The sequence below is a fragment of the Oryx dammah genome, unplaced genomic scaffold, assembly GCF_014754425.2.
Source record: "Oryx dammah isolate SB20612 unplaced genomic scaffold, SCBI_Odam_1.1 HiC_scaffold_10, whole genome shotgun sequence".
Lineage (NCBI taxonomy): Eukaryota > Metazoa > Chordata > Mammalia > Artiodactyla > Bovidae > Oryx > Oryx dammah.
Genome location: NW_024070194.1, coordinates 62,465,761 through 62,483,824, shown reverse-complemented (window position 1 = coordinate 62,483,824; position 18,064 = coordinate 62,465,761). Strand labels below are relative to the sequence as shown.

The 18,064-nt window shown below is 37.3% G+C and overlaps 1 protein-coding gene across 1 annotated transcript in view; it reads left to right on the top strand.

Moving 5' to 3' along the window:
- The window catches only part of MALRD1 (MAM and LDL receptor class A domain containing 1), a 585,291-nt gene that overhangs the window by 215,811 nt on the left and 351,416 nt on the right, over positions 1 to 18,064 (top strand). Inside the window, exons 25-26 of the mRNA XM_040248365.1 lie at positions 9,969 to 10,216; positions 14,376 to 14,667. Of these exons, the coding sequence (XP_040104299.1) occupies positions 9,969 to 10,216; positions 14,376 to 14,667 (540 nt within the window). The remainder of the gene's footprint in view (positions 1 to 9,968; positions 10,217 to 14,375; positions 14,668 to 18,064) is intronic.

Genomic DNA, 18,064 nt, shown 5'->3' with positions numbered 1-18,064 from the left:
TGTATGCTTACGAAGATGAAGACGTAAGAAAGGATACGCCCCCTAGAGCCAGCAGGGAGGGCATGGTGCCGGTGACACCTTGATTTCAGAGGGAGGGCATGGTGCCGCTGACACCTTGATTTCAGATCTTTAACCTGAGCAACTGAGACAGAGTTAATTTCTGTTGTTTAAAACCACCCCCTTTGTTGTACTTCGTTACAGCAGCCCTAAGAAACAAATACAATTCCTCAAGGAAAGTGCCCCACTCAGAACTGGTGGAAACTAACTTCTTTAAGTTTGCTTTTTGCTAGTTTTGAACAAAAAAAATTGTTACAGTATAGTTGCTTTATCAGTTCAGTTCAGTCACTCAGTCCTGACCGACCCTTTGTGACTCTATGGACTGCAGCACGCCAGACTTCCCTGTCCATCACTAACTCCCAGAGTTTACTCAGACTCATGTCCATCAAGTCGGTGATGCCATCCAGCCATCTCATCCTCTGTCATCCCCTTCTCCTGCCTTCAATCCTTCCCAACATCAGGGTCTTTTCCAGTGAGTCAGTTCTTCGAATGAGGTGGCCAAAGTATTGGAGTTTCAGCTTCAGCATCAGTCCTTCCAATGAATATTCAGGACTGATTTCCTTTAGGATAGACTGATTGGATTTCCTTGCAGTTCACAGGACTCTCAAGAGTCTTCTCCAACACCACAGTTCAAAAGCATTACTTCTTCGGTGCCCAGCTTTCTTTATAGTCCAACTCTGACATCCATATGTGACTACTAGAAAAAACATAGCTTTGACTAGACGGACCTTTGTTGGCAAAGTAATGTCTCTGCTTTTTAATATGTTCTCTAGGTTGGTCATAACTTTCCTTCCAAGGAGTAACCATCTTTTAATTTTGTGGCTGCAGTCACCATCTGCAGTGATTTTGGAGCCCCCCAAAAATAAAGTCTGACACTGTTTCTACTGTTTCCCCATCTATTTCCCATTGAGTAATGGGACCAGATGCCACGATCTTAGTTTTCTGAATGTTGAGCTTTAAGCCAACTTTTTCACTCTTCTCTTTCACTTCCATCAAAAGGCTCTTTAATTCTTTGCTTTCTGCCATAAGGGTGGTGTCATCAGCAAAGCAAATCAACTGTATATACATACATATATATATATATATATATCCCCTTAGTTGGATTTCCTTCCCATTTAGGTCACCATAGAGCATTGAATAGAGTTTCCTGTGCTATCCAGTAGGTTCTCGTTAGTTACCTATTTTATATATAGTAGTATATACATGTCAATCTCAACTCATCTGACCCCCCCTTTCCCCCCACTTGGTGTCCGTATTTTTGTTCTCTATATTTTTTGTCCATATTTTTGTTCTCATCTGTATCTCTATTTCTGATTTTTAAATAGGCTCATCTGTACAATTTTTATAGCTGGTTTGTTTTTAATTAGGATTTGTGAACCTTGCTGTGTGCATTATCAGCAGTATAGTATTCTAAAGTTGTTCATAGTTCTAAATAAGCAAGTAAAAAAGATTCCTTAGTTAAATAATTTGGGAATAGACTTCATTATATAAAGAGAGTTTCTATATTGTGGGAATTCATGGAGCTTTTAATATGCTAGTGTATTTTGAAATCTCTCAGGGAGGGATATAATTTATAAGATTGATCATATTCTGTCTCTTGGCAATTGGGAAGAATGTACTTCCTTTGTGCAGCAAATTGATATTTGTTGGACATTCATAATTCAGATGAACAGAGATAAAGAAATGATGAACAATGCCACCTCAAGAAGAATCAAGCCAAACTGGATGACAGCCATCTTCATGTAGTTCCCTACCCTAGAGAAGAAATCTCCTAGAGCATTTCCTTATAGACACACATATTTTCTTACCCTGCATTATTTGCATTTTTTCTTTTTTGCAGCCTCTACCCCCAGCCACTGTGTACCTCATTATAATGGGGAATGCTGGTCCAGGGGTTGTGTCATATCATTCTTAAACTCATAGTTCTGCTATTTACTGGATAATACTAAGCAAAGTACTTTAACTCTGAACTCTAGCTTTCTCTTTGACCAAAATAAGCATAATAACTATTATACAGAGACGTGGGAATTAAGTGTAATAATATGTATAAAGAAAATGCTCAGGCCCTGATGTTATGTTCTGAATAATACAATGGAGCCCTGTTTCCAGGCTGTTTCCCATTTTCTTAAACATGCTTTATTGATAGAATGTGCTCAATAAATACTAATTCAAAAGAATACATGCACCCCAATATTCACAGCAGCATTATTTACAGTTGCCAAGATATGGAAGCAACCTAAGTCTCCATCAACAGATGAATGGGTGAAGAAGATGTGTGCAGGTATGTGTGTGTGTGTATATACACATACATACATTGTAATACTCTTCAGCCGTAAAAAGAATGAGATTTTGCCATTTGCAATGATATGGATGGACTTGGTGGGCATTATGCTAAATGAAATAAGTCAGAGAAAGACAAATCTCCATGATATAACTTACATGTGAATTCTAAAAAATACAACGACTTAGTGAATAATACAAAAAAGAAGCAGACTCAAAGATACAGAGAACAACCTCGTTGTTACCAGTAGGGAGAGGAGGCAGGAGAGGAGAGGTAATATGGGTTAGGGATTAAGAAGTACAAACTACTAGGTATAATATAAGCTCCAAGGATATATTATGCAACACATGGAAAATAGCTAATATTTTATAATAACTATAAATGGAGTATAGCCTTTGACATTTTTGAATCACTGTATTGTATACCTGTAACATATTGTACAGCAACTATACTTCAATTTAAAATAAATAATTAAAATGTATAAGAAAGGGACAAATGAATATAATGCTATTTTAATTTTAGAGATTTGATGGTAAGATCTTACAAGGCATGTTCTTTCAAAACTGTGCACATTTTAAATGAAACTGATATTTTATACTTATAAGGATATAGATCCATGGAAAAATAATAGCATTTTGAAAGGGAAAAGCTAGTTTGATGGATGACACAGCTGTAGACAGAGGTGATCATTTTCCTTCTGAGGGCACACCTGTCTGGCACTGGCATTAATTGCTCCATGAAATGCCAGGAATTGGCATCTGCACAGAAGACTATTTGTTTCTTGTCTCACCTGGCACGGATGGGAAATAGTAGAAAATGAAAGCATAAGTTGCTCCTCCTTACCATAGTGATGTGAAATTCAAACAGCTTTTAGGCCTCCTTGTGTTTTCTCCACCGACATTTTAGAATCAAACTTTCCAAGGAAACATATCTTCAAACCTATAGTAAATATCAAAAGCAGAAATATGATTTACGTTATAGAGATTCATGCAGCAGTATTTTATTTTAATTTTTTTAGAAAAACAAATCTGTCTTTTAGCAATGCACATCATTTCCTATACAAGTAGCCTTTTTAGATGCTGGTCCATATGGAAATCTGGTCTTCATGGGTTGCTAAATTTTCTAATGTAAGGGCAACTGAATTAGTTACTTCATTTATATTCTTAACCAAGACAAGAGTTCAGATTATAAACAAGATAATGAGTTGGGGTTCATTATTATTTTAGTGAGATTTACTTCCCAGTCCTTTGAGAGAATACCTGGGAGAACTTTAGTATTGTGAACTAAAACTTTTATCTGACATGTGTTAACAGTAAGAATACCTCCATAAATAAAAAAGTGTTTTTCTCTTAAAGATGTGTTTTATTTTTTTGACTGTGCTGTGTGGCTCGTGGAATCTTATTCCCTGACCATGACTGAACTCTGGCCCCAGCAATGAAAGTGCTGAGCCCTAACCACTGGACTGTCAGGGAATTCTCTGAAAAAACACAGATTTGATGCCTTGGTAGTTCTTAAAGAGTCCCATGTAATAAAATAGATTGTTCATCCAGGAATTTCAGTGACTTCTGCCAGGGTATTGACCTGCCCTCCTCTTTCCTGAGAGTTTTGGCAGCAGAATCATTCCTACTCTCATTTTGATAAAATCATCTAAATTTTATTTATTAATTTTTTAAATTAGATTTTTATTACATTTTATTTATTTGAGCAGTTGTTCAAATGTGCTGTCTTTAAGAGAAAAATCTTTGTCTAAATATACCTTGACATGTTGCAACTTACCTTCTTCTCAAGTATTTTTAGTTTTGAACATCAGCTTACATATAATTACGATCTTACAGATTTTTGCTTTCACTTTGTACTATTCACATTGGACTTAATAAAGAATTACTGTTCTAAAGAATTCTAAATAGTACATTTTTTAATTGTCCAATTAATCACTCATTGGTTTTATGCCACAGCATGTGAATTTACTTTAAATAATGTAAAAAGTGTCCTAAACATATGTTTATCAGATATTGCCCTTACTAATACATTCTCAGTTTTATAACATTTTTGCTAACATTGTTAGTGTTTTCATTTACCAGAAGAATTGTAAAAAGGTGTTTGTGTATTCCCAGTATCTGGTTCTGTGTGTGAGGAGCTCAGAAATTGCTGATAACTTATTTTATTGTTGTTTTCAGTTGCTTGGTCATGTCCGATTCTTACAACTCCATGGACAGCAGCACATCAGGCTTCCCTGTCCTTCACTGTCTCCTGGAGTTTGCTCAAGCTCATGTCCATTAAGTCAGTGATGCCATCCAACTATCAGTCATCTCCTCCTTCTCCTGCCTTCAGTTTTTCTCAGCGTTAGGGTCTTTTCCAACAAGTCGGCTCTTCGCATCAGGTGGCCAAAGTATTGGAGCTTCAGCTTTAGCATCAGTCCTTCCAATGAATATTCAGAGTTGATTTCCTTTAGAATTGACTGGTTTGATCTTCTTGCAGTCCAAGGGACTCTCAAGAGTCTTCTGCAGCACCACAGTTCAAAAGCATCAATTCTTCGGTGTCAGCCTTCTTTATCATTTAGCAGCAGAATTGTAAAAAGGTGTTAGTGTAATTCGCACTATCTGGTTCTGTATGTGAGGAGCTCAGAAATTGCCAGCAACCTATTGTCTTAATTACAAGTAAAAGTCTGAACAGACTGAAAAATGAACTCTTCTTGCATCCGTAGGGCTTCCCTGATAGCTCAGTTGGTAAATAATCTGCCTGCAGTGCAGGAGACCCGGTTCGATTCCTGGGTCAGGAATATCCCCTGGAGAAGGGATAGGCTTCCCTTGTGTCTCAGCTGGTAAAGAATCTGCTTGCAGTGTGGGAAACCTGGGTTCGATCCCTGGGTTGGGAAGATCCCCTGGTGAAGGGAAAGGCTACCCACTCCAGTATTCTGGTCTGGAGAATTCTATGGACTGCATAGTCCATGGTGTTGCAAAGAGTTGGACACGACTGAGTAACTTTCACTTCACTTCAGGTCAGTCACTCAGTTGTGTCCGACTTTTTGCGACCCCATGGACTGCAGCACGCCAGGCCTCCCTGTCCATCACCAACTCCCGCAGTTTACTCAAACTCATGTCCATTAAGTCGGTGATGCCATCCAACCATATCAACCTCTGCTGTCCCCTTCTCCTCCTGCTTTCAATCTTTCCCAGCATCAGGGTCTTTCAAATGAGTCAGTTCTTCACATCAGATGGCCAAAATATTGGAGTTTCAGCTTCAGATCAGTCCTTCCAATGAATATTCAGGACTGATTTCCTTTAGGATGGACTGGTTGGATCTCCTTGCAGTCCAAGGGCTTCTCAAGAGTCTTCTCCAACACCACAGTTCAAAAGCACCAGTTCTTCAGCATTCAGCTTTCTTTATAGTCCAATTCTCACATCTATACCTGACTACTGGAAAAACCATAGCTTTGACTAGATGGACCTTTGTTGGCAAAGTAACGTCTCTGCTTTTTAATATGCTATCTAGGTTGGTCATAACTTTTCTTCTAAGGAGCACACGTCTTTTAATTTCATGGCTGCAGTCACCATCTGCAGTGACTTTGGAGCCCCAGAAAATAAAGTCAGCCACTGTTTCCACTGTTTCCCCCTCTATTTACCATGAAGTGATTGGGCCAGATGCCATGATCTTACTTTTCTGAATGTTGAGTTTTAAGCCAATTTTTTCACTCTCACTTTCATCAAGAGGCTCTTAAGTTCTTCTTCACTTTCTGCCATAAGGGTGGTGTCATCTGCATATATGAGGTTATTGATATTTCTTCCAGCAAACTTGATTCCAGCTTGTGCTTCATCCAGCCCAGTGTTTCTCATGATGTATTCTGCATATAAGTTAAATAAGCAGGGTGACAATATCACTTCACTTCACTTGCATCCGTAAGAGAGGGGAGGACATAGCACAAAAGCTGTCCTCAAGATTGGAAAGATAGGCAGTCTGTACAGAGAGTCAGAATTTATCAAGCAGAGACTTGCAAGCAGTAGCCACTTCAGAAATCAGTTGCTAGGATAGGAAAACCTGAGTTATATTGATGAGTTGCTGGAGGCTCAATGTGGCCAAGCCTGAGTGTTAAAAACTATAGGGGAACACAGGCATAAGGTGTGCTCTCCCCCACCGGCCCAGTACTGTGAGATTTATCTCCAGAAGTTCAACCAGGTTCCCACATTAAACATTGGAGAAAAAAGAATCCCCTCCTCCTTCCAGCAGGAAGAGGGATAAAGGAACCATTTTGAAATCACTAAAGCACTTGATTCTTCTTAACAAGTTCTGTCATTGGGGAAACTATTAGAGCCTGTATTGCTAGGGTATTATCAGAGCTTAACTGATAGGGGCAGGGGAAATAATGCTAGCTTCCTCTAGGAATCCTGTTTCACCTAAGAAGTGAGGGGGAAAGAAATCCTGAGAACACTTGTGAAATTCAGTCCTGAGGCATAGATTCACTAAAAGAGACCCAAGTATAGGACCATAGCACACGCTCCCTCCGCCATACTCACCACCACATTGCTAAGGGCCTGCTTCTGTGAAAGTGAAGTCACTCAGTCGTATTTGACTCTTTACAACCCCACGGACTGTAGCCTGACAGGCTCCTCTGCCCATGGAATTTTCCAGGCAAGAACACAGGAGAGGGTTGCCATTTCCTTCTCCAGGGCATCTTCCTGACAGAGGGATCGAACCCAGGTCTCCTGCATTGCAGGCAGACTCTTTACCATCTCAGCCACCAGGGAATCTCGAGGCCTACTTACAGCAGTTCCTTTTACCTGGTATATCATGTCTGGCTATCAAGAAAAAATTACAAGGCATACTAAAAGGCAAAAATAGAATCTGAAGAAACAGAACAGGCATCACAACTAGACATGGCAGGGATGTTGGAATTATCAGACTAAGAATTTAAAACAATTATGATTTATATTCTAAGGCCTCTGGTAGGTAAAACAGCGTGCAAGAAGAACAGATGTAAATCCTAATAAAGAACCAAAAGGAAATGATGGTGATTAAAAACACTGTAACAGAAATGGTGTCTTGATTAACTGAATAGTAGCCTGAATGTGGCTGAGAAGAGAGATCTGAGCTAGAGGGTATGTTAATAGAAGTCTCCAAAACTGAAAGCAAACGAATGAAGGCTGAGAAAAATAGAACAGAATATTGGGGGACTATGGGACAACTATCAAAGGTGTGACTGATGGGAATATCTAAGGGAGAAGAAAGAAAGGAACAGAAGGAATATTTGAAGCAATAATGACTGAGAATTTTGCCAAACCTATGGCACATAAAAATCACAGATACAGGAAGTTCAGGAAATATGATTCTGGATAAATGCCCAAAAAATCTACACGTGGGCTTAACTTTTAACATTACAGAAAGTCAAAGGTAAAGTAAAATTTCTGAAGGAAGTCAGAGGGAAAAATACCTACTTATACACAAATAAAAGTAAAAATTACATCCAACTTCTCCTCAGAAACAATACAAGATAGAAGAAAGTAGAATGACATTTAAAGTGTTGTAAGGAAAAAAAAAAAAAAAACTGATGTAGAATTCTGTACCCTGTGAATTTATCCTTTAAATATGAGGAAGCTATAGACTTTCTCAGACAAACAATAAGAGCATCTGTTGCTAGTAGACTTGCCTAGCAAGAAATGTTAAAATAACTTTTTGAGAGGAAAAAAATGATCTGAAATTCAGAGCTATATAAAGAAAGGAGTATCAGAGGAGCAGTAAGTGAAGGTAAAATAAAAAATGTTTTTTTTCTTATAACAGATAGTTTGTTCAAAATAATAAAAAGCTACAATATATTACATATGCTTATGTATTTATATATATCTATATTTATGTATGTGTGTATATATACATATACTTTGTTGTTTAATCACTAAGTCATGTCTGATTCTTTGTGACCCCATGGACTGTAGCCCTCCAGGCTCCTCTGTCCATGGGATTTCCCAGGCAAGAACACTGGAGTGGGTTGGCATTTCCTTTTCCAATACATGTCCTTATCTTTGTGAAATTAATGACAGCAGTAATATAAGAAATGAAAATGAGGAATTAGGGTTATTTTGTTATTATAAGCTATTCACACCACCCTTGAAGTGGTATATTGTTATTTAAAAGTTGTCTTGGATTAGTTGCAAATGTATAATGTAGACTCTAGGGCAACCAGAAAAAAGCAAAAAAAGAAGAAGAAGAAGAAAAAAAGGAGGGGGGGTAGCCTGTATTTTAAAAAAGAAGAAAAAAGAAGTCAAGCCTGGAGTGCTTAAGTCCATGGGGTCATGGAAAGTTGGACATGAGAGTTACTAAACAACAACAACTGTCAGAGACGCATAGATTTGGCAGAAAACCAATAAGGACATAGTTGAACTCAATAATTTTTACTGTTCTGGAAATGAAAGAAAAACTTAAGCAATGTTGATGAGAAATATTTTTAGAATACCTGAGAGATAGTTGGTATTAAATAACAGATTTAGTTTCTGTGACTTATTATAATAAGTCATTGCAGTTTTAACCTTACTTTTTCATTTCACAATTTTATTATCTCTAAAATGAGTATACATTAAAAAATAATTATGATGATTAGTAATTTTTCTTCAGGCAGTATTTCCCATGCCAAACTGTGTTGAAAAATAATGAACTTCCTAAATTCCCTACCAAGAGCTGAGAAGCAAAGAGGAGAAGAGAGAAGAAATAAGTTACTTTGATTAAATAGGGGTTTGGAGGAGAAAATGTGTATAATGCTAACATTTTCCCATGGATTTGACCCTGGGACCAGATTGGTGAAGAAATAAACTTATGTAAGTCATTAGTTTGTTACATCTCTGTGTGTAACAAACTAAAATATTCTATTTTAATGTTTCTGTCAGGATAATATTGGTAGGTTTTGAATATTGCATGATGTGGCAGGATTACTGTAAATTTTTTGGTATTTTTAAATTGAAGTATAGTTGACTTACAATGTTGTGTTAATTACTGCTGTACAGCAAAGCGATTCAGTTTATACATATATATACACATTATTTTTTTTATTCTTTGCCATTATAGTTTACCATACAATATTGAATATAATCCTCATGCTATACAATAGGACCTTGTTGTTTATTCATTCTCTATATAAAAGCTTACATAAGATTACTATAATTTTTTGTTTTTTTCTTTTTTTAAAAATTTCATTTACTTATTCAGCAAATTAAGCCGTTTTTTTTGCCAGGCACTGGAAAAATAACAATGAACAAAACTGATTAAAGTTTCTCCTTCGTGAATCATGCATTCTGATGAGTGAAGAGTGAGGGAAGACCAAAAAAATAAAATAAATAGGTAAAGATATGATATATTAGGAAAGTGCCAACAATAAAAATAAAGAGGTGAAGCAGGAGAGAGTTGAGTATAGGAGATTTTAGATACACCAGTAAATAAGGATCCACTGACAAGGTGATATTCAAATACAGATCTGATAGAAATGAGTGGGCAGGGCATGTGGACATTTTGGAAGGAATCCTGGCAGAGAGAGGAGCAAATTCAAAGATCCCTAGACATGAGAGTGCTTTATAAAATGTGATTTTGGATAGCATGTTTTATCAGCTAATTTCCTTTTTCTCTCCGCCATATATTGGAAAATATTTTCCAGGTGCCTCCAGGGGGCGCTGTGATTTTGAGTTTGATCTTTGTTCCTGGGAGCAGGAGCAGGATGATGACTTTGACTGGAATCTGAAGGCGAGCAATGTCCCTGCTACAGGCACAGAGCCAGCGGCTGACCACACCTTGGGAAATTCATCTGGCCATTACATCTTTATAAAGAGCTTATTCCCTCAGCAGCCCATGAGGGCAGCCAGGATTTCAAGTCCAGTCATAAGCAGGAGAAGCAAAAACTGTAAGGTATGGAGAAAAAATTAAAACAGAAACATTATAAACAACTTCTGATAGAGTCAAAAACAGAAAACAGAATGGCCAGAACCAGATCAAAAAGTGAGTTTGAATGCACTCAACTTGGAATTTTGTGAGAGTCAGAAAGTGAAGATGAATGGGAAGGTTTGTTAGAACTGTTGGAAGAATTTATCCTGTGGATAAGTTCCATAGACAAGGAATCTTGGAATCCATTGGAAAAATGTCATGGTTATTATCCATAACTGTGGGTGAAAGTGAAAGAAAGTATTAGGCGTTCAGTCGTGTCCGACTCTTTGCAACCCCGTAGACTGTAACCCACCAGACTCCTCTGTCCATGGAATTCTCCAGGCAAGAATACTGGAGTGGGTTGCCGTTTCCTTCTCCAGGGGATCTTCCCAACCCAGGGCTTGAACATGTGTCTCTGCATTGCAGGCAGATTCTTTACCATCGGAGCTACCTAGAACAAAGTAAAATATCAGTTGTGTTCACTCAGGGAACTTGGCACTTATTGGAATTATGGAAATTTCATCATAAGGAAGAGAATTAAACAGTGAGAAATAGTGTATAGTTAAATATTTCCAAGAACTAATATTAATCATAGTTGACACCATGATAAAATGGTTGGACATCTTCACGGAAGATTAAAAACTGAAGTTGACCCTTTAAAAGGTAGAATTTCTAGATTAGGGAAAAATGATTTGGCGATTATCCGGTGGAAATTTGAAGAAAATGTTTATAGAGTGTTAAAAATATAAGTAGAGTTGTTTGGATCTTCATATGATGACTATGCATTTGCAAGGTCCTTCACTTTGCTTTATTATTTGTGTGATTGTCTGTTTTTTATTCCCCAAGGGATTTGAGCCAGCTAGGCTGGGAGCTAAATTTAGCTTTACATATAAATTAAGCACTCAGAAATGACTTCATGGCATCTTTTCATAAGAGGTTAATGTGTGAATAAATGTGCCCTTTATATTTATGACAAAAAATACAATCTTCATAGCTGTGAACACATGTATTCGGACTGGTGTATTCCTCAATGTCTGAACACTGAAAAGAAAACAAATTATACCCAGAAAGTTGCTAGCTGATCAAAGAATCAAACTGGGAGGCATGATTTAAGTCTTTATTATCTTCAGATTGTCGTATTCTTGTATGTTTCTTTCCACAACACAGAGAGTCTTAACTCCAGGAGGAGGCATGTTAAATCTTTGCTCATGGGCTCTCCAGCTGAACCTGTATTTACTACAGGTGTTTATTCCTCTGTTTTATACTGACCACCCTTCACATCCTACCACTGTCCCAGCCCAGTCATGTTAAACCTTTAGTTTGTCTTAGATTTTCTGTCTCAGCTTAAGTTGATTTCATAGTTTATTACTCAGAGTAATATCTCTCTTCTCTCTTTAGGCGCATTTAATAGATTTTCTGCAAGAAAGTGACATGATCAAAGTTTGAAAGACGTAACTCAGCAGTCCAGAATGGATGTAATGAAAAAATACACAATTAAACTTTAATTAGTTTGGCAAACATTTGAGTTTTAGAGAAGCAAAGAAGTCAAACTGAAATTTTATATACTTCATGTTTAATTTTTAATTAACTTTCCAAGACTGTGAATATACAGATTTATAGGTATAGACACAACATATATAAACCTGGTGTTCTGGGGTTTTATTTTCAAGAAAGTATCGAGTAATTTGGAAGACAACAGAAAGAAGACTTCTTAGCTTTTCTATTTAGACTTCCTCTAAGAATGTTCAATAGATTTTTTTTTTCATACTGTAGTAACCAAGGGTTTCATTTATCTCTATTTTTGCCTGGTCCCAGAACTATAGTTCCCACTGTTTTCAACATCTGTGTGAGAATAATGAAGTATGCCTAGGAGAAATGTCAAAAAAATTAATGATGAATGGTTCATTTTATGAATATTTATGATATAGATTGTATACAAAGAAGTAAGGAAAAGTCATGCTGGAAATGATTGGGACTCTCAGATATAAAAAATTTACCAAGTGAGCAGAAATGACCTCCTAAACTTTCATGAAAATCCTTTCTGTCACTTGACTTTGTGGAATACCTTCAGGCAGAAAAAAATCAAATTGGAGCTTTTTCTACCTTCTGAGGGATGGGTGGAATACAGAGAAGTCTGCAGACATAGATTGATGAGTGTAGAGAGCAAACCTCTGAGTAACTGAAATTTCTGGTGAAGATGCCTCCTTAAAAGAATTCAGTACTCAACAGATTTTTATTTGCTCATGTTGCCCTGTGATTATGTTACATTGTCACCAAGTATTCTCTGTAGAAAAGGAGTATTTGTGTTTAGATGTTTGTTTGCATGTTAACCCAATGGTATCATTCAGAAAATGGCCTCAAGAAGATACAGAAGTGTTTATGTGACATAAAACATATGCCTTAGCCTTTCTGTGCAAATAAGACAAAACAAGGCAGAATACTGGGAAGACCATGTGTATGACTGCAGGGGCTCCAAACAGATGTGTGCTATTGCCTGTTGGATAATTTCCTTTCTTGCGTTTTGACACTGCTCAAGAGGCTGGCCTCAGACCCTTTTTAAAATTAATTTTTAATGGAATATAGTTGCTTTACACTGTTGTGTTAGGTTTCTGCTGTACAGCAAAGTGAATCAGCTCTGTTGTTATTTAGTTGCTAAGTCATGTCAGACTCTTTTGCAGCCCCGTGGTTCCTCTTCACGAGATTTCTCAGGCAAAAATATTGGAGTGGATTGCCATTTCCTCCTCCAGAGGATCTTCGCAACCCAGGGATAGAAACCGTGTCTCCTGAATTGGCAGGTGGATTGTTTACCACTGAGCCACCAGGGGACCCCCTGGAATCAGCTCTACACATATACATATCCCCTCCTTTTTTTGATTTTCTTCCTCTTTAGGTCACTACAGAGCATTGGGTAGAGTTCCCTGTGCTGTACAGTAGGTTCTCGTTAGTTACCTATTTTATACATAGTGTCAATAGAGTATATATGTCAATCCTGGTCAGATACTTTTTGTTTTTCACTTTGTGCCACTCAGGTTTGACCAGTCCTCCCAGAACAAGCCACAGCGGTCACAGAGTTCATGTTTTCCTACATTAATGGGTTAATCAATAGAATAAACATTTTTGGATCATAGAGTAATAGCTGAAGTTTGGGTATTATTCATCAGCTAGGAAATTTGCATAGATTGACTTCACAGAGCTTACCTCTTGATGCTGTTTAAAAGTATGCATTATGTATATGGGTTTAATCACATTCTTTACCCTTTAAACACATTCATTTCCCTTCTCTAGAATATAATATCCATGAGTACCAGTGTTTCTAAAATGTTATTTTCCTGCATGAAGATCACCCACCATTAGTTTTCCCTCACTCCTAAAAATGACAAGCTAAAAGTTTAAAAACATAGAGTCCCTACTGTTCCTAACTCATACTCTTCTTTTTTTTAGAATTTCCCCAACTTTCTCCATCAGTGTTTTAATCACCAAAAATCTGGTAAACTCCATATTTGAAAGACTGAAATGTTAATCCTTGGAAATACTCATATTAATTTTTACTTGGGGGTAAAACTCAAGTCTACTCTTCTAAAACATTTCAAGTAAAATTTAGAAATTGCTATTCTGGTGGTTTTGCTCTGTATAGTAGAGCCCTGAGGACCTTGAAGAACTGAAAATATGTTTCAAGTAAAGAATGTGGTGGAATAAGCAATCAAGTACTCCGCTGTTTTGAAGGAAATGATTTAAGTTTCATGAGATGGAAATTTTCTTTAGTACCTGATGTTTCTTAATCATGAAAAGTCTTTCTATATAATACAGCACTTTTTGATGATAGTTTTATCCCTTTGACAGTGGATTTTAAGAGTTTGTAGAGGAATCCTACTTTTATAAGTCACAAAAAGGAAGTAAACGCCACTCACTTTTTCAACTAAATTCCTGCTTGGTCCTTATTGTACTACATTCCATGTTTTGCAACATATGATTTAAGGCTGGACTAACTTCATTCATTGACAGAGTATTCACTAAGCAATAGAACATACAGACCTATTTTTTCTTGCAGAATCTGTTAAGAAAGGAAAGGACAACATTATATAATTGAAAATAAGATGAAATTAATTGTACTAATTATTTATAATATTTCTATTTTTGGTTGCAGATAATTTTTCATTACCACATGTATGGACATGGCATTGGAGCGCTCACCTTGATCCAGGTATCAGTCTCAAACCAAACGAAGGTCCTGCTTAACCTCACTGTAGAACAAGGCAATTTCTGGCAGCGGAAAGAGCTAGCCCTGTCTGGTGATGAGGACTTCCAACTCAAATTTGAAGGCCGAGTTGGGAAGGGCCACCGTGGTGATATTGCGCTGGACGATATTGTGCTTACAAAGAACTGTCTATCTTCCCATCACTCCATGAAAGAAGAACTCGCAGTGCCTCTTCCAACAGGTACGTTTTGATTTATGTAGTTAGTGCTTTTGCAGAGTGGTAGGTGGGAAGGAAAGAAATGGAAAAGAAGTGGCCTAAACACCTAGTAAATTACTCTTTTCATAAGGAAAAATCTTTTTGAATCTAAAATGTTGTCTTTCAAGCCTTTACTCATAAACTTGTCTTCCAGTTTTTTCTCCAAGCTTTGGTGTATTTACCAATTCCTGAGTTCTTCGTTTAGTCAGTATCTTCTTAGATCAATAAAATAAGGCTCCTTTGTTTTCAGTTTGATTCAGATTTCAATCTGAAATAAATATCAGTCACTCTTAATAAAATGTAAGAATGTCTAGAACAGATTTATTCCATTTTAATTAGATGTTAGTATGGTCATTTTATATACTTTATTCTCTTTAGACAAATACTTTATTCATTTGAAGGGAATGGCAGCCCACTCCAGTATTCTTGCCTGGAGAATTCCATGGACAGAGGAGGCTGGTGGGTTATATAGTCCATGGAGTCACAAGAGTCAGATATGACTGACTGACTGACCCTCACTCACTTATTCATTTGAATGGTTGAATTTATATATTTAAGTCATTTAGATGATTGCATATGTCCATCCATTCACCTAAAAATATTTGGGTAATTTTTCTTAATAATTAGATTAAAATGCTGACTTGATAGATGTCCAATATAATACATAGATTGACAGTGTTATAAGATGTGGAAATATTAAATAGCATTAATCCCTATAATATATTAGAGGTATGAGATGAAAATAAATATAGTATATAGTGTTAAGAAAACAAAAGGACAAATTTTATCAACTGATAACATGATATATATTAGTATTTAAACCATGAGTTTGGAGAAGACAATTAAAATGCCATTCCTTTTGTATATAAATTACATATTGTAAATAAGAAACAAAAGTACTCTAATAAGAATGAACTAATTTATTTGTGCTGACAACATGGTGGGTGGAATGGAGAACCATGCCGTTTCTGCCTTGACTTCCTCATTCGTTTCACAGGGGGTGTTTTAATTTGGTTAAGAGGATGTTTCTAGATAAATGTTTCCCCACTGACACATAATTAAGTCAGGATGTTTCCTTGACGTTTCCAGCACTATATGGAATGGTACAGAGTGAAACAAACGTTTCAAAATTGTGTTGAGGGATAGATATACTAACAAGTGAAAGTGAAAGTTGCTCAGTTGTGTCCGACTCTTTGCAACCCCATGGACTCTACAGTCCATGGAATTCTCCAGGCCAGAATACTGCAGTGGGTAGCCTTTCCCTTCTCCAGGGGATCTTCCCAACCCAGGGATTGAATGCAGGTCTGCCACATTGTAAGCGGATTCTTTACCAGCTGAGCCATCAGGGAAGCCTAGATACTAACAAGAATTAAATGTAAAAGCATTTTAGATACCTCAGAATGATCACCTTCTTGAGAAAAGCTTCACCTTCTTTCTCTGTAGGAGATCTGATGACAGCTGTGCTAGTTCTTGTCCAGATCTGACCTTTTACTTAGTCAATGTTTGATCAGAATACAAACTAATCTCATAGCATCCAAGTAACAAGAGAGCAAAAGTTTTATGTAGAACCACTTTATACTTCAATGAACAACTACGAAGTGGGATGTCAGAGGAACAAACCAATCTCATTGGGAATTTTAAATTCTTAAACCTGTGAAATCTGGAATGAAGTTTCTTAAACAAAAATAAAAAGGCTGCCAAAAGGAAAATTTCAAAGTGTGTACCAAGTGGTATGGATTATATATTAATTATAAAATTAAGGGTACATGTTAATATCACTAGGGTTCTTTGTATATCTTGTTGCTATTGGAGATATTCTATTAAAATTTTTGATGAATAGAAATTGAGACTCTGCTCTTAAGAATATCTTATTGTGATAGGGGAGAATAGGAAAACCATCTCAAAAACCCCCTAACATTAGGTTAAATATAATAAAGTGCAGGAGAGAGTATATATATAATGTTGTGTATATATGTGTTTAAACATATTTGGGGGAGTGTCCTGGACAAATTTTTTAAAAGCCAAACTGCTTTTTATTAGTATTCATGAAAGTTGGTGCAAGAGAATTCAGCAATATCATGAACTTTTAACAGAAGTATAATGCAAGCCGCTAATGTAAGCTACTTGTGTAATTTATATATGCTAGAAGTTATGTTTAGAAAAAGCAAATTTAATTTTTAGAATATATTTTGCCATTTCCTTCTCCAGGGGATCTTCCCGACCCAGGAATTGAACCTGGATCTCCTGCATTGCAGGCAGATTCTTTACAGACTGAACTATATCCTTGTGTCAGTTCAGTTCAGTCGCTCAGTTGTGTCTGACTCTTTGTGACCCCATGAATTGCAGCATGCCAGGCCTCCCTGTCCATCACCAATTCCCGGAGTTCACCCAAACTCACATCCATTGAGTCGGTGATGCCATCCAGCCATCTCATCCTCCGTCGTCCCCTTCTCCTCCTGCCCCCAATCCCTCCCAGCATCAGAGTCTTTTCCAATGAGTCAGCTCTTCGCATCAGGTGGCCAAAGTACTGGAGTTTCAGCTTTAGCATCAGTCCTTCCAATGAACACCCAGGACTGATCTCCTTTAGGATGGACTGGTTGGGTCTCTTTGCAGTCCAAAGGACTCTCAAGAGTCTTCTCCAACACCACAGTTCAAAACCATCAATTCTTCGGCGCCCAGCTTTCTTCACAGTCCAACTCTCACATCCATACATGACCACTGGAAAAGCTATAGCCTTGACTAGATGGAACTTTGTTGGCAAAGTGATATCTCTGCTTTTCAATATACTATCTACGTTGGTCATAACTTTTTTTCCAAGAAGTAAGCATCTTTTAATTTCATGGCTGCAGTCACCATCTGCAGTGATTTTGGAGCCAAAAAAAATAAAGTCTGACACTATTTCCACTGCTTCCCCATCTATTTCCCATGAAGTGATGGGACCAGATGCCATGATCTTCGTTTTCTGAATGTTGAGCTTTAGGCCAACTTTTTCACGCTCCTCCTTCACTTTTATCAAGAAGCTTTTTAGTTCCTCTTCACTTTCTGCCATAAGGGTGGTGTCATCTGCATATCTGAGGTTATTGATATTTCTCCCGGCAATCTTGATTCCAGCTTGTGCTTCTTCCAGCCCAGCGTTTCTCATGATGTACTCTGCATAGAAGTTAAATAAGCAGAGTGACAATATATAGCCTTGACGTACTCCTTTTCCTATTTGGAACCAGTCTGTTGTTCTATGTCCAGTTCTAACTGTTGCTTCCTGACCTGCATACAGATTTCTCAAGAGGCAGGTCAGGTGGTCTGGTATTCCCATCTCTTTCAGAATTTTCCACAGTTTATTGTGGTCCACATAGTCAAAGGCTTTGGCATAGTCAATAAAGCAGAA